The sequence below is a fragment of the Solea solea genome, chromosome 14, assembly GCF_958295425.1.
Source record: "Solea solea chromosome 14, fSolSol10.1, whole genome shotgun sequence".
NCBI classification, from domain to species: Eukaryota; Metazoa; Chordata; class Actinopteri; order Pleuronectiformes; family Soleidae; genus Solea; species Solea solea.
In genome coordinates this window covers 15,678,085-15,703,581 of record NC_081147.1, presented here as the reverse complement: position 1 = coordinate 15,703,581, position 25,497 = coordinate 15,678,085, and the positions used below count along the sequence as shown (strand labels likewise).

The window sequence follows — 25,497 nt, the reverse complement described above, 5'->3', positions numbered from 1 at the left end:
AGTGTGTGAAACTATACAGTAATGAAAGTATTGGAATGTTTTATTGTGAAAAATGTGTAGTTCTGCTTTGTGGTACTACCTATTGTATTTAAATGCTTCTTGTAACCTCACAAATAAGTCATACTCAAAGAAAATGTGTGACAACACAAGAGGTCAAGTTGCCTGTTGAGTGAACAACTTCCCACACGATTAAGCAAGACAGACATTTTTAATTTCAAGTTAGATTTTACAGTGCAAACCTGCAGGGGGGAAAAAAAGACACATGTCCAGGGTAATGTTGTTGACAGCAACTGCATGAAAAATGGATTATTTTTATTTGTCCAAAAGGCTTAATGAATAAATAAGCACTCGGTCCCAATAAGGCACATGAACATTTTAACTACCAATAAATAACTGCTGAGTTTTGTGCTTGGAAGACATGATAATGAGTGGAAAAGTACCTTTGGCTCATGAATATCATCAGCTGATCCAACGGCTTATTAAGACACAATACACCAATCCAACAATCGTGTGTTCCCTTCAACTGCAGAACAGATTCATTTATCAATGTTATACAATACTGTACGTTTATACAGTCCGAGGTAAATTATTACTATTTCTTTAAGCTACTGACAGAGTATTTTGAAAGAAATACATAACAGAGCAGAAATAAAATAGCAAGGAGATACAAAATTATGTTTTCCATTTTATATAATGCAATTGCAATTAATTATGACTGACTCATTCATATTCTACTGATGCAAAAAAGAACAGTCTACACATCATGATCACTGTGCAAGTCAGTTAAACAATTTCAGAATCCACAGGGAGGAGAATTTCACCATTCAGACAGTGGCATTCTTACACGATGCAGTCCAAGTAATCAAGGCATAATTTAATGCAATACTGTGTTATGATTTGGCCAGTCATACAGCTGCTGATGCATTGATCAAAGAAGAGAAAGAGAAAGGGCTCAGCTTGTAGCCTGTTCCACTGTAGAACTTGTTCTGAAACTCCACCCTGCAAAAAAATACAGGCAGAGTCAACACAGAATAGTGAATACAAGCTATACTACACATTCAGTTTTTGTTCATCCACACCATTTGCCTATCTCCTCACCCAACACTTAATTCATAAGTTGACAATAAACTGAATCTAAAATAATTCTTGATTCACAAATTATTGATTTGTTGACGTTCTGACCTTTGGTATGGTTTGATGTGAGTTTTTTGTTACTTTTCTGTTTAAATCGACATACAAGAAACAGCACATTCTATAAGAGTGCAATGTGTACATAGATAAGATTTGTAAAAAGACTATATTTTCTATCATTTAATCATGCTTAAATTATCCAGGAAAACCACAGTAGGCATGATCGCTACAAAAACGGTTGACTGTTGAGTTGTATCTGCAGGTTATTAAAATGCTAAAATGGTGGGATCACAGCTCTGCGTCCTGAGCTCCTCTTATCAGATGAAAATGGTCAGATGACTTGAGGCAATCTTTTCATCTATGAAACCTTCTGCCGATGTCAACACACATTTTATTGCATTTATTGTCCAACTCTTTTGAACAATGTCGTAATAGTTGTGCCTGCTCTTTGTGAGCTGACCTGTGGTTGAGCAAAACCTCCCAAGACAAGATTAATTCAGTAAAGGCTGTAAACAGAGCCCAGTGTCATTCTCCCACTCAGATCACTTGAGTCAAATTACGCTGAAAGCTTATTATGAAATCACTGAAATCCCCCCCCCCCCCCGCCTTTTCAGTGTGTCTAGACAAAGAAGTGATTTGACCACAGCAGGTTAAGACTTTAGGCTGTGCTGTTAATTTTAATGGTCATTCCTCTCATCCTTACCAGTGCAGACGCAGCGCATGGAGGAAAGCTGAGAGACCCTCCATAACCAGCAGAATGGAGACGGTCAAGACAGCAAAGAAGGCGAAAACCACAAATAGGACCGCAGATCCAGTGTAGCCCTGCCACTTCAGGCCAATACGCATCACCATTGTCCACAAAACTTCGGACAGCTCTGTGTAGATACACACAACTCACATACTTACTTACTTACTTAAACAGCAAGGGAAATAAAAGATCATGTGTATACATAACTAGCTAAAATTGAATATTATGAGTCAGATTTTAAAAGGAAGTCTGTCTGACTGTGTACAATAAACATCATGTGAGCATGAAGATACACATTGTGTGTATGTGTATGTGTGTGTGTGTGTATGTGCGTCACTAACGTGCATGTGCCAAACTCAGAGCCCAGAGTCGGAGGTAAGAGGCAGTGTTGGAAATGCAGCCTAAACAGTACTCTATGGTGTGGATGGCCTGATGCATGAACACGTCTGCAGCATCAAACTAAGAAAGAAAGCACAGTTAAAGCAGTTAGAAAAGAAACACAACTATACATCTGACTGCATCCTATCAGTTCAGTGAATAAAAGGACATGTGCTTCTTTCTTACCTCCTCTTCAGCATCTCCATCCACCTCCCCTTGACGAGTATTGATAGAGCCTTCATTAGCCAACAGAACACGCCTCTCTTCCTCCTGATGCTGTGCAGAGTTAAAGATTAGTCAGAAGACGCAGCTCACCATTGTTAAACTGGTTTCAGTTCAAACACAGACTCACCACTGGACGCCGTCGTCTCTTGAATGTGAGGTATTCATATGTTGGCTTTCCGAGAAGAAGGACCGGGACTGAACACAGAGCCAGAACCACCAGGACCTTCTGCACCACAATCTACACACACAAAGTGAGACCAGCTGCTCACTTGATCTATTTTTAACAAGGTGTTTTACATTTACTTTTATTAAAGCAAATCACCCACCTGTCCCCTATAGAGAGGTGGGTTGTCAGGATTTTCTGTGAAGAGGAACATGTCTATGAAGTGGATTAGTATACTGGGAGCGAATTTGGAATTGGCAGCAGTGTAGGCAATCCACTTGAAGACAACCATGAACACAAGGTAACCAAATAGACAGACCATGAAGAAAAGCTCTGGGATCAGCACTAAGAACACACTGCTTATCTGACCGAAGTGTCTGGAGAAAATAAAAACATGAGAAGAGGTGGTAGAAACAGAAACAAGGATGTGTGAAAGCAAGTTAGACACACGGGTACAGAAAACAATCCAATTGACGTAAACAATATTACTTACAAGTAATTGAAAAACGACAAGCAGACTCCAAAGGTCATGTGGATGACACCAATGATTACCGACATCTTCATCTTGTAAGAGTTAAGGAAAGTTAGTTTGTTGTTGGCCATGCCCCAAATCTAAAGACGTCACAGACAAGAGAGAATATGTATGAATAAAGTGACAAACCAAAACACAGTGTGAACAAAAAACTGAAGAGGTGAAGAGTTTGATGGACAAACCGGGTCGATGCCAAACGGATAAGGGCTGGTGAAAACACCCGGCACAACAGGATCCATGGTCAAGAACTCACTTCCTGCCAGGACTGAAGAACTGAAAGACACAAATATAAGTTGGACCAAAAGCAGGGCCTGGAAGTTTGAACTTGCACAAATGAAATGTCCTTACTTCCATTTGTTTTGTTCAAACATCGGACCAACGTGCCACGAAGAGCTGAAGGTAGTGAGTCCTCTGCTGAAGCACTCATTGTAAATGGCCCCCGTGTAAACAGAGAAGAGTCCCATCAGCAGAATCAGATACCGTCCTCCAAACATCATCCTCCAAATCTACAACACACAGAGATTTCATTTTATATTTGAGTTGAAAGTCACTTTTGCTTCAGTGAATATACATGAACATAATCTGTAAATTATTGCTTTTAACTTAATTTCTTTGGTCTGTCAATGACACTGAGTGGGAATATGTCGTGTGATCCCTGCAAGATGCAATATGATTAAAAGAAAAGCAAATGCTGTATTTTGAGACAAATCAAATGTAGTTATTGGTTCAAAAAGTCCAAAAAGTTGTTGTTTTGATTTTGTCGCTTTAGAAGGGATAAAAGCTCCAATACTTCTCGTTATAAACAAATAATGTACAATCATTATTTAGATTTGGTTCTTCATTATGAAAATTATTTCACTTTAAGTGAATACACTAGCTTGTGATTAGGTAAGGATTTGGACTTCAAGAGAATATCCTCTGAATTACCTCATTGTTATTGTTCCTGAGTTTGGGGTCCTTCTCCTCAAGAACCATCCAGAGTGCGGCCAGAAACATCAGTAAACCATGACCCACATCCCCAAACATCACAGCAAACAGGAAGGGGAATGTAATGATCGTGTAAACGGCTGCAGGCGCATTAAGAGAAAAAGAAAAAACAACTACATTTAGAGGCACAAACGTAGTACACGTACTAACGTTATAAGCTGTTGTAGAACTGCAATAACAAGGTCACCGATTATGCCTTTGCACTCAAATTACGCAACTGGTTGGTGCAGAATTTTCTCAGGCAGACACTACCCATTTTTAAGTCATTTTGAAAAGGTGATGACCAGTGAGTGATAAACTCACCATCTGACAAATGATCTGACCACCAGTCAGGCAAAAAAATAGAAAGTTTATCTGGCTTCTACACCGAACATTGGACTCTTTTTTCCCCAGACTTTGATGAAGGAACGTTTTAGTTGTATGCTGACGTACTGTACCTGGGTTGACTTCACGATAGCTGGCTACTCCATACGCATCAACGATGCTCTGAAAACCAGCAGTGAAAGAGTTGAGTGGAAACAAGGTAGGTGGAGGGGTGGAGGATGGCAGGCGGTTGTAGAAAGAGTCGACTCCACTTCCACTCTTCCTCTGAGGATGGAGAATAATTATGTTTGGATAAAAATGGATGACAGTAGAAAATGAGTGATCATGTTGTTGATTATCCTCAAACGTTGTCTCACCCCTCCCTCTCTCAACGCGCTCTGCAGCTCAGGCAGCTTGGTGACAGGACACCAGGCCTCAGCGATCAGGCATTTTTCAGTGACAGAGGGGCTGCAGAGATTCAGCACCATTTCGACGGCCTTGCACTTCTGAACCCGAACCTTCCACTGGGGCAGCGCAGCCACAGCACGCATCAGCAGCTGTTGCAGGAAGGCCTCCGTCTGTGACAAAACCTGAAGGGGAGATAAAACATATTAGTACCATTTTAAGGCATAAACTATTACACAGGGTAAAATGTTGGTGATTGGATCAATTTAGCAACCAAAGGTCCAACACTTACTGATTTGATGTCTTCAATTCTGCCTTGTAGACCCTGAAGAATCTCCTCTCTCTCAGCAGTGTTCTCCGGGTATGCAAATGTCTGTGTGTGGAAACTGTGGGAAGAAAGTCAACAGATACTCAACAATTTCAACAGACACTTGAAGTGTAGAAATCTGACTGATGAACAAATGTACCAACCAATCACAGATCTTCTTGACTTTCTGTCCAATCTGATCTCCCCAGAAGGAAATGAGGAACACTGTCCATTGTACCATTTCCCCCTACAAATGACAACATATGTGATTAGATACACCCTTGAGATGTGACAAACAAGAAAGAAATCACTGTCATGTCTCATGACAGTGATTTCCACCCCATTTTCCCACCGTGTCCGGGTGCTCGAGTCGATCCTCCATTTCTCTGAAATCCACGATAATGTATCCACGACAAGCGCGCCACAGCAGCCTTTCAAATGAAGGGACTTTCCAAGGATGGACTACACCCGCAACAAAACTGGAAAAAAGGAAATGCAGCCAAAAATGTCAAAAGGAGAAAATCACCCACCTACATGACTGAGCTAACTTCTTTTATCTTTCTTGTTTTTAATGTTCACCAGTTTTAATCTAACTTTTGAATTCTCAATTCTCTGTTTAACAATTTTCAACTGTTTGTACCTAAGACGGACATCCTGGCGATGATCAAACAGGCCTTGGGTTTCCAGCACATTTGGTGGAGCCTGTGAGAAGCAAGTGGAAAAAAGCAGACTTACAACAGTGCAAAAAGTTTAAAAAAAAAAATGCAAAAAAAGACAAACATAGTCTTTAACCACCTGTGAGGCTGTAAGCGTGTGCGTTCTGGTCAGGACACCTTGATACTGACAGAGCTGAGTCAGCTGAGCTCGAAGACTGTCTCGATTCCTAGACACCTAATGAGACGCACACAGACATGGTCAATATGAATGCTTACGGCCTGAGCACCGAGGCTTGCATCATCTAGAGACATTGGCAGTGTTTTGGTTTTTGAAGAATCGATAGAAGTTCCATACTGGAGCTTTCAACACTCACCTCTTTAAGCTCTCTCGCCAGCCTCTCGCTCTCCTCCTCTATGGTGATAAGTTCACGGGGCTGAGGTGCCAAAGGTGTTGGGCATGGTGGACTGATGGGACCCCGCAACGGTGGGGACAGAGAGCGATTGATCTCCTGCTCAAGGAAAGCTGAAGGACGGATACAACATGGTTAGAAGGGAGAAGCAAATGGAGAAGAAAGCCAATAAAAAACATCCATTAAACTATGACTGGGGAACAAAGCATTTCTGTCACTTACTAAAGGTTTTCTCAAGTTCTTCACATCGCCTGACTTCACTGACAAACTTCCTCTGAAAGGCGTTCACATTGGGATTTAACTGAAATCAAAAGAATTAGAGCAGCAGAAAGAAGATGAGGGAACGAGTTAATCATGTTAATAATTTGACTTTGTCTCACAGTGACTCAATTCGACTGTCTCACCCGTCTCACTCATGGTCTGACTCAGAAATGAGTGATTTGAAGTATTTACAGACACTAAATACAAGAAGACCCAAGAGATGAAGAAGAGTGACTCACGTCTCTGAACTCAACCAGACCCAGTTCTCCCAGCTCACTGACACAATTGTAGGCCGAGCCCGACTGAAGGAAGAGCTGCACCAGGCAGACCTCCTCGCTGCGAAACATGGAGCCCATTGTTGCCTGAAAAGACTGAGAAAAGTTGAGAATTAACATTTTCCTCCAAAAATAAACAGGGTGCTGCATTTCACAGATGAAAAGGAGAGACATTTGAGACAATTAAAAACCTCAAGTTTATTCATTCATTCATTCATCCATCCATTTATATCATCTAAAACTGAAAATGTTAGTCTTGCATACATATTTTCCAGATTAGACGACTACTGGCATCACCATTGCGAACAAGAAGGGGTTGTAATGTGCCACCCTCACATATTCTGTTACTCCTGACTTCCTCATACTATACCACTGTTCCTCACCTGGCACCTGATCATAAGCTTTCTCTAAATCTACAAAGACACAGTGTGACACATCAGCACTCTCAAAGCAAACATCACATCTGTGGTGCTCTTTCTTGGCATGAACCCTTCTGACCTCTTTCTCACATCTACATGGTGTGGCTTATCAACTTTATACCTCTGTAATTACTACAGTTCTGTACATCTTATTCTTAAAAATCGCTACCACAACACTTCCTCAGGCATGTTCTCACTCTCCAAGATTAAATTAAACAATCTGGTCAAAAAGTCCACTACTCTCTAGACATCTACTGCCTTTTCACTCTACATAGTTGCCTTCACTTCCTCCTTACTAATCCTCTGTACTTCCCCAGGCACCATCTCTGTCCTCTCTCTAATTTTTTCTGCTCCTTAAAATACTCCTTTCATCTTCTCAACACACACTGTTCTCCATTTCTAACCTGCTGCACAGAAAAGGTGACAGAGAGTCTTAAATCAGGACTCTGGACACAGAACAACTAGATATTAAGACATGTTTAATCCATTTTTTTACTTCAATACATTATGATTGCTTTTAATAGGCTTGTTTATCTCTGTGTTATAATTACATTTTTATTGTACAGCACTTTATAACTATGTTTTAAAAGGAAACCCAATTTTTGAGCCTCTTGAGTTACAACACAAAAGCTCTACAGGTGCAAAGTAGAAGCATGAATTAAGAATGAAACTGAGCAAAGAGGAAGCTTTTAGTCCTCCTGACTGTGACCATTTCACAGAATTTCCATTGTTGCTCAGACTCATTTCTCCAAATATGAAGCTCAAATTTCTGTCGGTAGTGATTGATATAAAATCTGTGCAACCGATTTCATCTTCGTAAAGGTTAATTTGACAAGTAATAATTTCATGAAGGATTATTTCAGAATGTAGTGTGTGGTGATGTTTAGCGTTAGTGCATTTGATAACACAGTTTTTCCTTAACCACTAAATGAACTGTCAACCGTTTTGACAAGTTCTCTGCCTTCTTAAATGTGAATATATAGGATATGGATATATAATTGTACTTTCTACTGTTAAAGAGGAACAAATAAACCCGCTCAAAAACATAATTATCTAAGATTGGAGGACAAGTTTTGAGATTTGTGGAACGTTTATATAATAATTTATTTGAACCATTTAAATTATTGACCAAACAACTATTTGCAAATAATCAACAAGAAATAGTGAACGGTCATTGCCAATGAAAAATCATCATTATCAGGCCCAGGTGGTAGCTTTTAATAACAAGAAACTTCTGAACACTGAGTTACTGTAAGAACAACGTTGAAATTATACATTGTGCTACATTGTGGGTGTACAAATAAAACACACTCTAACAACTTAGGTTTTACACTTTCTTGGGCGAATAATTTGGTTCATTATGCCTGTCTTTAACCTTAGTAAAATAACATGTTAACATAACATGTCAAACGTGTGTTTCGTACTGAGTGAAACGCAATGACAAGTCCACGAAGGCGCAGTTTCAGCAGAATGAGACATTAAATGAACAACAACTCCTCGTCAATTAAAGCTGGGAGAATTCCATTAAAGCGAAAGAAGTGGTTTGATTTCAGCAGAAGCAAAACACCGACATTCAAACTCGTAGTGACGCTAAACACAAAACCGCTCACCAGTGTGTTCCTCAACCCCGCTGTCCTTCACTCTGTCCGGCTCCGTACCGACGGACTGCCCGGTGACCGATGACCAGCACTAACCAGACGTATTTATGAGAAGTTCTCCTGACTATAACTTCCCGTTCGTGAAAGTCACGTTACTACAGTCTCACGTGATATGCTGCCGCCTTTCTCCTTTTTTTTCCATCTTGTTGACTTGTCTTCTTTGCTCTTGGCACAAAACATTTGGTGCATTACCGCCACCTACTGGTATGGAGGATGCATTAAGACTCTTCCTACCACCAACTAGTTTTTTTTTTCTTTTTCTTTTTAATGAAAAAGCTTAATTTGTTGTGTTTTATTTGATTATCTGTTGGTATGCAGAGGTGGAAAGAGTACTGAAATATTCTACTCAAGTAAAAGTAGGCCTACAACTATTTTTGATACAATTTAGTAAGTAAAAAATGTTCTTTAAAAACAAGTTACTTTTTTTTAATCAAGATTGGGGTTCCTTGTCGTGCAAAAGGGACAAGGGGAAACAAATCTCACGTTATTTGTTTTTAATTAAAGGTAAACCTTTTTAAAACATTTTAAAGTGCATGTCGCAAAAAACATTCTCTAAATTTTTTACTTTTTAACTTTCTCACTCACTCAGGGACCTTAATGCAAATTCACCTGTCCTCATCTTTCACCTGTCCTCATCATTCGAAGTACCATACTTCCAAATTACTAATTAAAAAAATTTCACAAAAAACTTACTCAGTTACAGTAACACGAGTAAATGTAATTCATTACTTTCCACCTCTGTTGGTATTGTCTCTTGAATCAAAAGAACAGGACTGGTTTACATGGCACTGTAAAGGTGGGGATAATAAGGAGAACTTTGCACTTTGGTAAATTTGTCGAACAACAGAAATATGAGTTTTATTTTAGCTGCAGTTCCTCCTGTATATATGAAAGCACAGAATTGCCACCATTCCTTGTTTAATAAGAGATAGTTTCTTTCTCTGCATCTGAGATCTGTTCCTAATTATGATGGGATTGTTTTCTTGTTGTGACATGATCTGTATCTCCTTGCTGTAGAATTTACATCATTAATTTATCGCAAAATACACTCTAATTTGTCTCCCCTCAGTTTTGCCCTTGGTTACATCCTTTTCCGATGTAAACATCCAATGACAATCAATCACTGAAGCTGACTTTAAAGTAAACACTGAAGTTGTAGTGACAAGTAACGTATCATGTTATAAAGAGAAAAAAATCTCATTCATTTGCTGTGGAATAATGTGGTCAATCGTTATCAGGGGCCTTCCTCCTCACAGTTCGGGGCCCATGGGCTCTTGCAATGCCGCAGCTTTATACACTCTTTGTCAAGCTGTTTTTGTGCAAAACATAAATGAGCAAAAATAAGAAATTAATGTTGCACATGTAAAATGTCTTTTAAAGACACATTTGTCATTTTTGTGGGTGTTCTCATGTTTTTTAAATCTATTTTATGTGCATACTATGTATGTACAGATTTTAAACTGTACAGCACTTGGTGCAACTCTGTTGCTTTAAATGTGCTTTATAAATAAAGTTGGATTAGATGAAAGAGCTGCACATTCATTAAGTTACATGTTTCACTTAGAGTACATTAACAAATCTAGGTCTACGTTCAACTGCACTTGTATAATAGCTTCTTTAACTCAAATATTGGATTGTTCGATTATCAGATTTATAAATGTATGTTAATATTTATTCATAGGTTATGCTTCTTTGTGCGTTATCATATAGTTGCAAAAGCACATATGGTGGCATCTCATGAATTGTCTTAATTGAGACAATGAACTTAAAAGCATGAACTAAAAAGAGTCAGTGTTAATGTCAACAGTAACACACTCCAAATCTCAAGTTTACAAGAATTGCCAATGAAGTGCAATAAAAAAAACAATAAATAAGCAAATTTCCTTCACAAAAATATTCGAAAATGTCAGTAAATGCCTCTGTCGCTTCATGTTTAATCCAATAACACAGCTGAGATCCCACATATTGCGTATCCTCTTACGCTAATAGCGTATTCAAACACATGGACATGGAAAGTAAAGCAACATGGTAAGAATTCTGCGTATCAGCTGCTGAGAATAAAACCTACCCATCACCGGAGACAAAAGAGGGGGTCAGCGCACATGCGCAGTCGGCGGAGGACGTTGTGTGATCGTCTTGTCCTAATTCACGCCACTATCGAGCCGTGGATTATTCACACGCCCTGCAGCAGGTACGTCGACACACACCGGAACACTGTTTAGTGCGTGACAGCGGCAACTGAGTGGACTTGACTTGGCATCATGGAAGCGGCCTGTAAAAGCACAGATAAGCTGTCAGCTGCAGCTTGTTGATTAGTGAGGGCGGTGGAAAGTGGACTGTCTGCTGTCTTCTCTGTCCACTGTGTTTGTCCACGAATCTGTCTGTTTTGTCTCCACAGGAGAGGATGTCGACCTGTTTACTCCCGACCCTTTTCATTATTCTACTCGCTGTGGGTAAGCTGCAAATAAGAGACTAGCTTAAATATTTGTTCATTCATAAATTCATCCTCGGTTCTAAAAGATAAATGTTGCATTTAAAAAGACCTGAAACTAGTGATTGAGCCTATTTTGCCATATACTTCCATTTAATTTACCTCCTCGTGCCATCATGTTTTCTGTTTCACGAACTCTAAGTACATTTTTATTTACAGTCTACAGTAAGGATACATGTGAAGATGAGGCATAGTGTAACAGCCAAAAAGAACCTTTAACTACTGTTATTGGAACTAAGTGGGCTTTGCTGTAACACTGTACAGCAATGGTCAGCAATTGGTGGTCCATGGGCCAAAACTGGACCGCCAGCATCAGTATCTGGCCCGGTAGATGATTTAAACAATCTGATGTTAAATGATTTGCTTATTTCACATTTCATATCGAATAGAATTGACAGTTAGCCTAAACTAAAGGTTAGTTGAGTGTCAAAATAATCGCAATTAGATATATATTCAAAATCGTTCAGCCCTGGTAACATCTGGAAGTAGTTTCCTCAAGGCTTATACAAATTGTAGGTGATAACAAAAAACTGTCAAAACGTGCTTCTGGTGTGCTCCTAAAAAATTTGGACAGAAAACATTTAAATAGTTTAGTAATCATCAATATATAAACTAACTACCTGTCATGCACAAATCCTGTGCATGTGAGGTATGTGCATTGTACTGCAGATAATGATAACGACAATAATAAATAATAAGTATGCTCTTCTCACAGGTGCGACCCTCCAAGGTGAGTCACTACTTATCAAATATCCTTTTGTGACAGAACCTTTTCTCTGAAGACGTCTCTGACTTTATTTGTCATGTTTGCAGATGAAAGAGAAGTCAAGAGGATTTGTGCCGGCAAGGAATTTCAAATGCCAGTCGGCTCAACATACAGTACTGTGACTTTCACCCCACACAATGATGGACCAAAGCAAGTTCTGCTGGAGGAAACCGATGTAAGTGGAACTGAGTCCCTGTATGCTCTTGTTTTTGTGTGTTTTTTAGTGCATACAGAATGTCTAAACTTATATACAACTGCAGGTAAAAGACCATCGATTTACATGGACCAGAGATAAGACGTTAATCCTGAAAGAAGTGACTCACAGTGATCAAGGACTTTATGCCATTAAATTGTTCACTGGATTCACCTATGAGGTCGTACGTCTGATTGTTACAGGTGAGACTGCTTCCTCTCATGGACACTTGTAAATAATCCGTCTCCTTTTTCCTCTTCGTCTGACTTGAATGTGTTATTTCCCCTAGTCATCAGTTGCGTTCAGATCCTTTGTTCAAAATCAAACTAGTAAAAGTCATACACACTTAGTCATACTCAACAAAAATACAAATGCATGTTAATCAAATTTGGTTCACAAATTAAAATCTGTATCAGTGAGCACTACACCTTTTAACTATAACAATTCATCCACCTGGCAGGTGAGGCATATGAAGATTCTGATTATTGCACAGGTGTGCCTTGGACTGGCCACAGTTAACAGCATTTCGGCTGCTTTTTTGCATTACTATGTTAAAACGTACAGCATATACAGAGGCTATAAGAATGTACAATACAAGTGTCTTATATCCTTTTTTTCAGCACAACCTATAGGCAATCTGATGAAGATAAAAAATAATTATAACTCTATAAACACACCTCTCCACCACAACAGATGAAGGTGTAGTGAGTGCACATAAATATAGATTTTAACATATTTGAGACAAATACTTGGCCGTTCATGAAAAATGGGAACAATTGACAAAAGGGTTGTGTTTATATTTATATATGAACAGTTGGTTGTTTCTCTTTCTGAACTGTCCTGTGTTTGATCAGAGCCTCCGGTGACGGGACAGAAATGTAGTTTAGAGGAGGTGCAAAAGTGTTGTTCTATCTTAGATCACCAGATTTACATTATACTGGAAGGTTTTCCAGAATTATTTATCAATAACACACACACACTAAGCACTTTTTTTATTCTATTCTGCCTCAGAATGTACAAAGTCCTACCACAGAAAATATGGAGAGAACTTTGAGAAGACCATCCCTGAAAGTGGAGTCCTCCTCGATTTCTCTCCCCGTGGAGCTCCACCTGAAGCTGTGCCCATTGTCCTCTGGAACCGGACATACCCTAAAACCCGTGATATTGAACAGGGTCGGCTGCAGCGAGGTGGGACGGTCTGGATAATCGAGAGAGTGACACAAGATGACCAAGGCAACTACACAGTGAGAGACAAGGATGGGAATGGGATGTCCCGCAGCATCCTTTCTGTTCGTGGTGAGGAAAACATTGTTGAATGATGAGTGTTTGCTGACTAATGATGTCTTTAACTAAAACCTACATCTTATATTTTCCTTTCTATCTTACACTGTATAACCCTTGTATGTGTCTCTCATCTTCCATGCCCCTCTCTCTTCTCATAATCCTGCGTATGAGTGCAGGACACTCCTTTAAAGTCACCCGCTTCCCCAAAGAGTCTCTAAACCTTCCCCTCTTTCTTCCCATCGATCATGTCCATCTCACTTTTACCCCTACCCGACACCCTAATCAATCCACACTGAGACATTTTGACCCCAAGCCTCCCAGTGGTACCGTACATCTGATCAATGGGGGCCAAATAATGGAGGAGAACATGCAGATCTCTCTGGGCAGGAATGGTACCACAAATGAGATCATCATAGCAAAGCTGACGTCAGTGCATGATGGGATTTATGAAATTAGAGACATAAAAGGAAACCTGGTGTCCTCTACCATATTACAGGTGACTGGTGAGTGACAACATATATGCAAATCCTTTTTTTTCTCTCTTTTGTATCCAGTCTTTCCTCTCCACAGTCTGTCTCTTCTAATATCTGTCTCTCGTCTCTGTGTCTCGATTAGGTTCAAAAAGGGTGGACAAATGGCGAGCAATCTTCAAGTCCATCAGTGTCCCCTCCGGGATGTTTGTGTCACTGACTGGTTTATTCCTGTTCCTGAAGCACTACCCACGCTGCAGTCTGTCGCAGGTCATTGCTGGCATCAGAGCAAACCCCACACCACCAGCCAACCCTCTGAGAGTAAATATCCAGGTGAGGGAATCATCGGTCAGAACAAGGGCCTTTCTGCAAGGAGTTTGCATGCTCGCCATCGTGTGTGCGTGGGTTTTCTCCGCGTTCTCCAGTTTCCTCCCACAGTCCAAAAACATACAATAAGGGGATTAGGTAAATGGTGAATGGTTGTTTGTCTCCATGTGTCCCTGTGATGGACTGGTGAACTGGCCAGGGTGTGACCCCGCCTATCGCCCTATGTCAGCTGAGATTGGCACAGCGCCCCCCACGACCCTCATGTGGCGGATAAAGTGGTAGAAAGTGGATGGATGGATATTGTTTCACTCGCATACTATAGCTCCAGTGCTTTACATGTAGTATATTTTGTATGTTTTTATTTTTTTATTTTTATGTACATATACTCTGTTGCATCCCTTTTTACCACCAATGGTTTTGACCATTAAATAGTTTTAACCATAGAAAGGCTTCAGATAAGCTAATTGACAAGAATATAAACATAGCATGTCACAAATGAATGAAACGAATGTTTTTTAAAAATGTTTTTTTGTGTGTGTGTGTGTGTTTATGAGCAGGACTGCAGTCAGCCAGTCTCTGGACCCTCAGGCTTCTATAGTCACACTCAGCAGCCTGGAACACCAAGAAAATGGACCCCAAGAGCGAGTCCTACTCATACCGTATGCCTCATTAACTTTTATATATATATATATATATATATATATGTATATGTATATGTATATATATATATATATATATATATATGTATATATATATATATATATATATATATATGTATATGTATATATATATATATATATATGTATATGTATATGTATATATATATATATATATATATATATAAGCTGTCACATTCTGTCTCTTAACTTTAAACTTTTAAATTGTTAATTGTGACTGTGTGCATGTGCCGTATGTGTGTTGCTGTAAGGGATACATTCCAGTTTCTGTGGGGACTCCTAAAACAAAGAACCAGACAGACAGATTGGCAGCTGGCAACTCCCCTCATCATAATTCAACAACCGAGGTGGTAATAATAATAATAATAATAATAATAATAATAATAATAATACCACATTTTAGCTATTAATCTCAGTCTCAAATAAAAATACTAAAATACTGTATGTCTCCATTGCAGGACACAGCTAATGAGGAAGACAGAAGGATTTCCTTTCCAGTGCCTGGAGCCTCAGATTGCCTCCACTCATCTGAGGACTGTGTTCAATTCCAGATCAAAAAAGACGCACATAAAGAAAGGTCGAACAAATCTCAAGAATATTTTTCCATTCTGCCACTGGACACAAACACATCCGACACCTGCAGTGTTTACATTTCGGGGAAACTGGACTTATAAAACAGAGGAGTGGAGCAGAAGTGAGGGAAGAAGAAATGTGTGAAAGAAAATACCTCACGTGTGCCTTATGCATCTTAGCTTAGTCCAAATTGTTTGGTATCAATACTGCATGGAACTTCTTTCACATAGCGGTACTTGAGCATGTGTAAGGCATTATCTTCCCTGCCTTATTTCACCCATTTCATGACACATTTTTACGGAGCTACTGGAATCACCTGCTGTTACCTACCTCCAGATCCTCAGGACCAATATTACCCACGCTGTATTTACTGAGTGTGTGAACATGTGCAGTGTATTTGTGTATAACATGATCTTCAGGCATTCCTCTTCAGAAGAACGTGGGGAAAAAGGGGATTTTAAAAATATATACTGTACAGTAATGAATATTTATTTTTCATTTTCATGTTAATATATGTACTGTAGTTGAGTAACTTATACAATAATATAGTGTATTAACCCTCGAGACAATTTTAGTACTGTAGTACCGATGAGTTTGACTGCTGCTTGTGATATTTTTTCAGTGTTACAATTCAGATTCTGATAGCGTTATTTGTCCAAGTTAACCAAACCATACAGATTTAAGTTGCAAATAAATAAACAAACAAGCAACAGACAGACAGGAGTTATTTATGTCTTGGTAAATGTTGTGCCAGTGCCCCTGTGTGGCTTGTTTATGCACAAACAACAATTTACAAGGTCACGATAATTCCATAAATAAAATGTGATTTAAACAACAAAATGCAGACTTTCTTTAATACATACTGCAGATCCAACATCCTGATTGTCTGGCTGTAAATAACAATTATTTAACATGCCAATCTTTATTTGGTGTGTATTTGTAATTCATTTATAGTGAACATAATAGATAGATGTACTTTATTGATCCGAGACTGGTAAATTATTATTTTTCAGCACTTTACAATACAATGAGAATTACATAACTAAATGTATGACTCAAACAATAAAATGCAGACTTTAACACATATTTAGAGGAACTTATCCAACAACTCACTGTAAATGATATGACATGTCAATCTGTATTTGGTGTGTATGTGTCATTCATTTTTAGGGTACATGTTGGGAGAGTCATTTGTCATTTGTGATAAGTACACAGTACGACAGCCACAGTTGTTTAACTTCCCACAGTTGTTTAACTTGAATCATAAGGAAACATAATGCTCTATGTTTTTGACCGATAAATAACTCAATTTAATCAATTATTATCAGGTTCTCTGCAGCCATGGAATTCCATTATTATTAGTGAATTTTTAGTCACCTAATGTTTTTGATGCATTGGTCATAGTAGTGGTGTTATTCGGCCGGTAGGAGGCAGTGGCGCAACCTTTGACGCACAGCTCGTATGAATATGTAGAAGAAGAAAAACGCCACGGTTGTAGCGGCAATGAAAGAACAGCGTGCTACTTCAGCAAAACATTAGTAAAGTGTAGATTAGCGTTATAGACTATCTGATAGCAGAGCGAGCGTTATACACACGCGTAAGCAACGATCAGACATTAGTAGGACTTTCTCGGGAGGATGTCTTTGGTTTGTGCAAGTAAGTGAAGTTGAATTATATGACTTAACGGGGCAGTGCAGGCTAGCTAGCCAGCCAAACGCGCTAACGCTACAAGCTAATGAGGCTAACGTTAGCAACCACGCATTGCCGCCATCTACTCGTGATAGTTAACCGGTCTTTGTGTTTGTAATAATTTTGATCGTTTTAAGCTGTAAGTGCATTTTATTTTTTTTGCTCTCAGTCTCCAACGAGGTGCCGGAGCACCCGTGCGTCTCTCCAGTGTCCAACCAGGTGTTTGAACGCAGGCTGATCGAAAAGTACATCGCGGAGAATGGGACGGACCCGATGAACGGACAGCCGCTGTCTGAAGAACAGCTCGTAGATATTAAAGGTAAGACCATCAGATTCATCCTCACCAGGAAACATAGACTAAAATTAATAGCGTTGTCATCGTGGACGATGTATCCCCGCCATCGCATCATTGTTAAGACCAGTCAGGGGCTGAAGTTTAAAGGTGCTGCATCATGCTGGGAGATGTGCTGTTCTGTTCGCCGCACACAAATATAACAATTAACGAAGAAGACATTTCATGAAGTTGAGTAATCAGCCATCTTTTCTGAAACGCAAAAGCTCTAAAACCTTTACAGTAGCTGAAAAATGTAACATGCCACTGTTATGTTGAAGTGAAGGTAAAGGACCCTGAAGGCTCAAAACAGGTTTTTTGGTACATTTCGATCTGAAAGCCTCATAGTGTTTGCAGAATTTTCAGCTGCACATCCATCCAGATGCAAATATCATGTTCATTAATTTCTCTTGTGATTGAATTAGATCAATGAAAGTCTCATCACAATTTTATGAAGCCTAAAGCCTGTCTTACAACCAACAAGCTAAGAATGCAACTGGAGAATGTTTGCCACATTTTCTAAAAATAAATTAAAATAAAGTAATTGATTTTCAGCTAACATTACTTTTACATTACATTACAAATTTTAGTGTCTCAATTAGTGAGTAGATTTGATGGTTGAGTTTGGGAAGTATTTATTGTAGATGTTTTAGTAAAAGTAATGATTGATTTGTGTCTTTGTCTCTAGAACTTCAAAAGGAAATGCCAATCAAAAACAAACCTTACCCCTTGTAAATATTAATGATGAGATGCTGTCTGTTCTGATTATGTGCATTTTCCTCTTTCCAGTGTCCCATCCCATTAGACCAAAGGCACCATCAGCGACAAGCATCCCTGCCATTCTCAAATCCCTTCAAGATGAATGGGTGGGTACTTTTGAACTTAATGAATTACAAAACAGACAGTTTTCTTTAATTTTACCTCTCAAAAGTGAACCCTTGGTGGAACATAATGTCATAGAGTGGATTCAAACTATTGTGTCATTCTTTTATAAATATTCTTGTATCGCCCACCCTCTATTGAATAATTTAAACATGTTGCTCTCTGGGTGTGTTGAAAGTCATTTTTATCTATTTAAGCCCAATTGATACTTACCTTTTAATACAATGAGCTTGCAGGTTTCTCAGTGTTGTTGTTTGCCTGTTACAATGTTGTGAGTAGCAATGGAGATAGATTTCCTCACCCTGTCTTTCCTGTTGTAGGATGCCGTTATGCTTCACAGCTTCACCTTGCGGCAACAGCTACAGACTACCCGCCAGGAACTGTCACATGCTCTTTACCAACACGATGCAGCCTGCAGAGTCATTGCTCGACTCACCAAAGAGGTCACTGCTGCGAGAGAAGGTGAGTTCTTTACATATTCAATGTCCATCTCCTGTCAGGTATGATTCCAGTTGAAAAGCACCTAGACAGTGGCTCTCCAAACGGGCATGAACTTTTGATTCTGTGAGAACATGGTTTTCTAATGGAGTCTCTCTTGCTCACATAGCTCTTGCTACACTCAAACCCCAAGCTGGATTGGTTGCCCCTCAGGCAGTTCCTGCCTCTCAGCCTGCTGTAGCAGTAAGTAATTGGTTTTTAATTTTAGTTGACAAGATACAGATCAGATGTTTTGGCATACTTGCTTACAATAGTGTCTGCTTCTGACCTCACAGGGGGCTGGTGGAGAGCCTATGGATGTAAGTGAACAGGTGGGAATGACCCCAGAGATCATTCAGAAGGTAAGACTTATTATTTTACCCATATACTGTATACCATTACACAGATAGAAGCTTTCTTTTTTTTGTCCTAGGATGTTTTTCAATATGGCTTTTTCCTTTTTGCAGCTTCAAGACAAAGCTACCATCCTCACCACAGAGAGAAAGAAGGTATATTATATACTCTATACTGATCTTTCATCCACTTACTTTATTTCCATTTTCATTGTAATGTATCACTGCTGAGTAAATATTGTACTCTTAATTTATTTCTCCAGAGAGGAAAGACTGTGCCAGAGGAGCTGGTTAGAGCTGAGGACCTCAGCAAGTACCGCCAAGTTGCCTCCCATGCTGTAAGTATACATTTCTTGCCATATAACTTATGTATGCTTTTTTGATCAAGCAATTTCTTAAGGTGACTCAAATTACAGTCCATCAACATGCTCTCTTTTGTTGCCTTCAGGGTCTCCATAGTGCCAGTGTTCCTGGTATTCTGGCTCTGGATCTGTGTCCCTCAGACACCAACAAAGTACTCACTGGTATGTCTTCAAATTTCTTTGTTTTGTTTTTTAAAACTTTTGTGATCTGTAGGCTTTCTTGACATTATATAGACCTAATACCTACCTCCATTCTTAGGTGGAGCTGATAAGAACGTGGTGGTGTTTGACAAGAACGAGGAGCAAATTGTGGCAACACTTAAGGGTCACACAAAGAAGGTCACCTCTGTCATTTACCATCCCTCTCAGGTAACCTTGTGTTTATAAAAAGTAGCAGATTTGAGTACTTGGGAGCATTGCTGTGTTAATCTTAACAATTTTCACCTTTTTCTTCCCTCGCCTTCTTTCCCCCTCCAGTCTGTGGTCTTCTCTGCATCCCCAGACACCACCATCCGTGTCTGGTCTGTCGCTGGAGGCAACTGTGTCCAGGTGGTTCGCGCCCATGAAGCAGGTGTCACTGGACTCTCCCTACATGCTACTGGAGACTACCTGCTCAGCTCCTCTGAGGATCAGGTATGGTTGCAGCCAACCGATTTTAGTTAATTACAGATTTAAATGTAAAACTGCTTTTCCACAGTAACTTTACTTATTTTCCCCCCGTAGTACTGGGCCTTCTCTGATGTTCAGACTGGTAGAGTCCTTACCAAAGTCACTGATGAAAGTGCTGGCTGTGGTATGTGTTTGTGTATAAACTTGCATGTTTGACCGTCAACACAAGTCCACCAAGTGATGATGATTATCTCTGCTTTCTACAGCTCTCACCTGTGCTCAGTTCCACCCTGATGGTCTCATTTTTGGCACTGGTACGGCTGACTCGCAAATCAAGATTTGGGATCTGAAGGAGCGCACTAATGTGGCCAACTTCCCTGGCCACTCTGGTCCTGTCACCTCCATTGCTTTCTCTGAGAATGGATACTACCTGGCCACAGGTAACAACCCTAACAGCATTTCAGTGTAATGTTTCCGAAAGATTTTGGAAGTACACTGGTTTTGTTATCATCCTACTGAGAAAATAAAGTGCATGATTTGACGGAGCCACACAACTGTTAACTGAGGCATCTTCAGCCCATGTGTTGACAGTAAACTGAGCTGGAATATTGTCTGGTACTTTGATCCAGGGGCCCAGGATAGCTCTGTGAAACTGTGGGATCTGAGGAAGCTGAAGAACTTCAAGACCATCACTCTCGACAACAACTATGAGGTAAGAAAAGAAAAGAGATCACTAGTGAAATAAGGGCTTATAATGCTTACAGGGATTAGCTTTTTACTGGAATCACAGGCTAGTGTTTCCGCAATACTTCATATGCATGTAAATGTATTCCACTCGCTTCGGGATTGGACACCAAGGTATTGATTTTGAATGACAGCCTTGACCGTGTCATTTGATTTGGAACCAATGAGAGAGCAGCCCCAGGTTGCCTGCCCCATGGCATACATACACACTCATTTTACTGGCGTCCATGCCCATGAAACTTATGTTTACATCACTACACAACCAGATACACACCGTATATTGCGTGAGTGATCCATTTCAACTTCATAATTAGTTTTGAATTATTTATGTTTAGTTAAAGTTGCCTATTGTCTGCAATGTTGATGGGTGCGGCGCCCTACCGCCCCCCTGTTGACAAGCCACCGCTGGTCTGAGCAGAAACATTGGTGGCATGTTAATGGAACCATTTATACTCATGTCCACCATTTCTGTGGATTTAATCCCATGATTCACTTCCAATATTATTTGTTTTTTTGATCCAGGTAAAGTCCCTAGTGTTCGATCAGAGTGGTACGTACCTGGCAGTTGGAGGGTCTGACATCCGTGTCTACATCTGCAAGCAGTGGTCTGAGGTCCTCAACTTCACAGGTCAGACAGAAATAATGTCTATTTCAGTCTTCATTTAGTGTATATGTTGTATGGTATTTTCGGTGGGCATGTAGCACAGTTTTGATCTTGTTTTTTTCCCTCTCTAAATGTAGACCATACTGGATTGGTAACTGGAGTGGCCTTTGGAGAGAATGCTCAGTTCCTGACCTCTACAGGAATGGACAGAAGTCTCAAATTCTACAGTTTGTAGAGGGGCATACATTGAGGATGGGAGAGGAGGTTAGCGAGGTCTCTGTTTGAACAGTCCTGGACACAGACTTAGCATAGACCCACACCTTTTTTTTTTAGAAAAAAAAGAAAAATGAAATCAGTGCCAATTTTGTTTCTTTAGTGTGTTAGTAAAATTCCAAGAAATTAACAGCTAATTGAAACCACAGCACCATGGTTAGGATAACAACTGTTTGTTGGCGTTGCAAAATAAATGAGCTGTTATGCTTTTGTCTGATTCAACAGCAATTTTACTGTAGTATTTTCTTTTTGTATTTGGGTGGGGTCCAAATTTGTTGTACAACAGTTGTTGTACTGTTGTTGGGGACTATGTGTGGTGTGGCAACAATCTGCTTTGCTTTTATGTAGACCAGCTTCATCAGTGTTTTAAGGTTAAAATTTAAATAATCAGGATGAACAATGGAGCCAAGCAGAATATTAGCGAGTATGACGTTGATTTCCCTTGTGATGAATTTAGCCTCGTTTAATCTCATCCCATCATTCAGTTTTCTGTTTGATTTGTTCCATTCATACACACCTTCTACTCCCCAACTGTATATTTCCTGTTACTTGCAATATTGCCTGTTGCACTGTTGCCCTTTTACAGTGAAATAAAATATCTTTTTTATTGCCATACTTTTTTGTCTGACATTTGATCAGGTTGCATAAAAATATTTTTTGTCTACATTTCTTGACCTATTTAACATGTGTTGGAATTGGGCTCTCTGGTAATTGTTGACCACAGCTTCACTGATAAATTCTATCCTATTTGATAATGTACCATTTCTTGTCCTGATATCGTTCAGGAAATGTATGCCTGAGATGCCGAGGTTTAGACACGGGCAGACTGACACAACTGTTCAGGGAGCGTTTGGTTGCTTTTGGCAGAACATACATTTTAATTATGAGATGCTAAAATCCCGATTAAGAAAGAAATGTGGTGTTTTCAGGCACAGTGCCGCTGTATGAAGCCGTGTGCTCAGTCAGTGACGTAGAATGCGTCACTGTGCTGCGAGGGCATGTTTCCACGGATATGGGGGAAACTTCTTTAAGAAGAAACAGTCATGTGGAGCTGATGGGATAAATCGGCATTGTGTGAAGTAATTTGGCAATGGTTTGAATGTACCATACATTTGTTTACACATTTAATAGTTACAACTACAGGAAATCATGAAACATTGACGACGGCCAACGGCTGAGTTGTTTTTCAGGATTCAAAAAGGAGCCGGAGTAGGTTCCAACATGTGACAAAGCTTAATTTAAATGAAAAATGCAATAATTGAACGTGATTTTATGCTATATAAAAATAGAATTTTGAAATCCACAAGAACCCCAAATCAAACATATATATAATACACGAGCGTAGTCAAGAGCATTTGCAAAATTGCAGGAAAAAAATCCCGTTTTTTTGAAATTATCGAGCTCTACCCCTTCATAGGTCTTTAAACCTTAAACAAAATCCTTTTTAAATGCATGTTTTTTTTACTAAAGTCTCAGTAGAAATACTGCAGATGCCTGCTGCCATGTTTGGTATGTATCAATAAAGTTATATGTAAGAAAAAAATTCATTTCCGATCAGTCACGTGACGTTTTGTGGCGACGCCCTGTTGAGTGGGTGGGCCAGGGAAACATACCGCGGACAACTACAACAACAACACGATAGACTTAAATCCGCAATTTTAACGTTGTCGTTTTGTCGGAGTGTTGGTGTGACAGTAACATGTCAGCAGTTGCACATAGTTGATGAACTACACGCAGTAGTATCGCGCTCACCAGGTCGGCTCTGGACTCGAGATGTGTCGCTGCACGATGTTCGTGTTGCTTTTGACACTCGGTATCGCTCTCTGTACCGGTAAGTGAAAAGCCCCAAAAAAGTAATTTCTCCTCCTTTGAAAATGACTTTAACCCTTATCAGTGTTGGATGTGAACTATGTATAACACAGTTTTGAGGTGTTACTTATCTGAGGCACACGTTTTATATTGCTGTATTTATTTATATAAAGGTCAAATGTGTAACCATTTAGAATGATTTATTTATTTGTAGGAGCATACCACCAATAGTATATGCATGAATAACTGTGTCAAAATTATAAAGGTTTGGCTTTTGGAACCTCAGAAAAAGCTGTTAATATGTGCCTCAGGCAAGGGGCTTGTTTTATAGAGGCCACCGGCTCGCACTGGCATATTACAGCAGCCAGGACAGTCAACCCAGCCTGTGCATGCATTTCATGTTTGTGTATAAACTAGTGCTGGACGGTGTACTGTGTATACCGCAAGACAGGTATATGAAAAATGGAACGTGGTGTAGCAAAACACTGTTCAACGGGGGACCCTTTTCACTGCTGCACCACACATGCTAATGGTTTTATCTGAAGAAGTAACTGTGGTAGTAACTGCAGCAATGAGCACTTTACTCCACCAACTCGGCACAAAACGCATAAGACCCAGATCTGTGCGACTGGCTTATCGTGGTTTATGTGTGTTTATAGGTCACATCTTCAGGCTTCACAGGCTTTCAGGTGTGTTTATTATCGTTGGTGACCATGTTAAAAACAGTCATGTCATCAGATTGCCTGTAGGTTGTGCTGAAAAAGAGGATGTAAGATACTCTATATTGCACATTCTTATAGCCTCTGTATATGTTTTAACATAGTAATGGGAAAAAAGCAGCCTAATTGCTCTGTGTTCTAAGGGTTAAGAGTACCAATAATGTATGCAGATGCACACAAACACACATTCAACTGTACCTCTACCTTGCTGGAGCACATGCATAAGAAAGATTATATTTATACAGTTATATAAATGTTTGGTCATACTACCCAGCACTAGTGTAAACAGTAGCTTACCACACAAATGAAGAAGAACAAACAATGTTTCTGGTATGAACAGACCACCACAGTTCTCTTAGGACTGGGTCGTACTTGTAGCAGCAATTTCTCACCTGGAGTTTTATTATTGTTTTTATAATTATGTAGGGATTAACAGTCAAATTCACAGTATTGTTACTGGTCAAAATCACTGAGTTGTTTATCAAATCAATTAACCATTAATCCTGTAAACCCTGATAATCACGAAAATGCATCACTAATCGCAAACTGTGTTGTAGAGCGAGACCTGCCCCATCACTGTCATATAAACAAAACATCAGTGACTGCCACATTTGCCTGCTACGCTGTTGCGTCATTGTTTTTAAAATGGCTAATTATCGCTTGGAGGTATGCATCAGTGCAAATGTGTCATTTACAATTTAGTTGTTTTTGAAGGTGTAAAAAGACAAAAACCAAAGGTGTGTGATGTCGTATCAGACAAGAAAAAGTGTTTTGAGTTGTCACTATTAGGGCTGCAATGATAAAATGTGCATGACAAAACTGTGAAAGAAAAATTTATTTGAGGCATTTGGGGCTTTGAAAAAGGGGTTGGGGTTATATTATGAGTACTTGTACTTTTAACATGTGCTTTCCTATGTTTTGTTTTCAAGCATACTTACTCATAAAAGATCCAAATTTGTCCTCATATGTTGGTGGTATTTTGTGAGCTGTGTGCGCATTCATTTAA

At 39.5% G+C, this 25,497-nt stretch overlaps 4 protein-coding genes across 5 annotated transcripts in view; 3 read left to right on the top strand and 1 right to left on the bottom strand.

Moving 5' to 3' along the window:
* Positions 1 to 189: 189 nt before the first annotated feature.
* tcirg1b (T cell immune regulator 1, ATPase H+ transporting V0 subunit a3b) lies at positions 190 to 11,015 on the bottom strand. 2 transcript variants are annotated; one of them, XM_058649929.1, is made up of 21 exons: positions 10,927 to 11,015; positions 6,746 to 6,877; positions 6,468 to 6,546; positions 6,210 to 6,358; positions 5,975 to 6,070; positions 5,820 to 5,881; positions 5,532 to 5,658; positions 5,344 to 5,426; positions 5,165 to 5,258; positions 4,845 to 5,057; positions 4,602 to 4,752; positions 4,105 to 4,244; positions 3,526 to 3,683; positions 3,360 to 3,450; positions 3,139 to 3,257; positions 2,809 to 3,022; positions 2,610 to 2,720; positions 2,444 to 2,533; positions 2,221 to 2,338; positions 1,835 to 2,006; positions 190 to 999 (listed from the first exon to the last, which is right to left on the bottom strand). In XM_058649929.1, the coding sequence occupies exons 2-21, from the start codon at positions 6,860 to 6,862 to the stop codon at positions 906 to 908; spliced, it is 2,478 nt and encodes an 825-aa protein (XP_058505912.1). In that variant the 5' UTR covers positions 6,863 to 6,877; positions 10,927 to 11,015; the 3' UTR covers positions 190 to 905. The 2 variants fall into 2 exon arrangements, with proteins under 2 accessions (XP_058505912.1, XP_058505911.1); XM_058649928.1 differs by lacking the exon at positions 10,927 to 11,015 and adding an exon at positions 8,811 to 8,987.
* Positions 10,950 to 16,353, top strand: LOC131472590 (uncharacterized). The gene is made up of 11 exons (XM_058649930.1): positions 10,950 to 11,049; positions 11,257 to 11,311; positions 12,065 to 12,079; positions 12,163 to 12,290; positions 12,376 to 12,511; positions 13,320 to 13,604; positions 13,769 to 14,095; positions 14,208 to 14,395; positions 14,947 to 15,048; positions 15,318 to 15,413; positions 15,525 to 16,353. Exons 2-11 carry the CDS (start codon positions 11,263 to 11,265, stop codon positions 15,738 to 15,740), a joined length of 1,542 nt encoding a protein of 513 aa, XP_058505913.1. The 5' UTR covers positions 10,950 to 11,049; positions 11,257 to 11,262; the 3' UTR covers positions 15,741 to 16,353.
* A 758-nt stretch (positions 16,354 to 17,111) lies between these two features.
* Positions 17,112 to 22,578, top strand: prpf19 (pre-mRNA processing factor 19). The gene is made up of 16 exons (XM_058650669.1): positions 17,112 to 17,295; positions 17,498 to 17,647; positions 18,449 to 18,525; positions 18,862 to 19,003; positions 19,149 to 19,222; positions 19,315 to 19,380; positions 19,486 to 19,527; positions 19,635 to 19,709; positions 19,820 to 19,895; positions 19,993 to 20,102; positions 20,211 to 20,366; positions 20,457 to 20,526; positions 20,609 to 20,782; positions 20,972 to 21,054; positions 21,609 to 21,714; positions 21,828 to 22,578. Exons 1-16 carry the CDS (start codon positions 17,277 to 17,279, stop codon positions 21,923 to 21,925), a joined length of 1,518 nt encoding a protein of 505 aa, XP_058506652.1. The 5' UTR covers positions 17,112 to 17,276; the 3' UTR covers positions 21,926 to 22,578.
* A 953-nt stretch (positions 22,579 to 23,531) lies between these two features.
* The window catches only part of LOC131472104 (uncharacterized), a 5,312-nt gene continuing 3,346 nt past the window's right edge, over positions 23,532 to 25,497 (top strand). The window contains exon 1 of the mRNA XM_058648969.1: positions 23,532 to 23,794. Within this exon, the coding sequence (XP_058504952.1) occupies positions 23,737 to 23,794 (58 nt within the window). The 5' untranslated portion in view covers positions 23,532 to 23,736. The remainder of the gene's footprint in view (positions 23,795 to 25,497) is intronic.

What these genes read in the sequence shown, in the direction of transcription:
- tcirg1b (XM_058649929.1), bottom strand. Translation starts at nt 6,862, where the DNA reads ATGGGCTCCATGTTTCGCAGCGAGGAGGTCTGCCTGGTGCAGCTCTTC. An exon ending in ACACGCTTACAGCCTCACAG is followed by an intron (nt 5,882 to 5,974) that starts GTGGTTAAAGAC and finishes TGCTTCTCACAG; the next exon opens with GCTCCACCAAATGTGCTGGA. An exon ending in CGCCAGGATGTCCGTCTTAG is followed by an intron (nt 5,659 to 5,819) that starts GTACAAACAGTT and finishes CCTTTTTTCCAG; the next exon opens with TTTTGTTGCGGGTGTAGTCC.
- prpf19 (XM_058650669.1), top strand. An exon ending in ACAGCTCGTAGATATTAAAG is followed by an intron (nt 17,648 to 18,448) that starts GTAAGACCATCA and finishes TCCTCTTTCCAG; the next exon opens with TGTCCCATCCCATTAGACCA. An exon ending in CTCTCGACAACAACTATGAG is followed by an intron (nt 21,055 to 21,608) that starts GTAAGAAAAGAA and finishes TTTTTGATCCAG; the next exon opens with GTAAAGTCCCTAGTGTTCGA.
- LOC131472590 (XM_058649930.1), top strand. Translation starts at nt 11,263, where the DNA reads ATGTCGACCTGTTTACTCCCGACCCTTTTCATTATTCTACTCGCTGTG. An exon ending in TTCTGCTGGAGGAAACCGAT is followed by an intron (nt 12,291 to 12,375) that starts GTAAGTGGAACT and finishes ATACAACTGCAG; the next exon opens with GTAAAAGACCATCGATTTAC. An exon ending in CGTACGTCTGATTGTTACAG is followed by an intron (nt 12,512 to 13,319) that starts GTGAGACTGCTT and finishes ATTCTGCCTCAG; the next exon opens with AATGTACAAAGTCCTACCAC.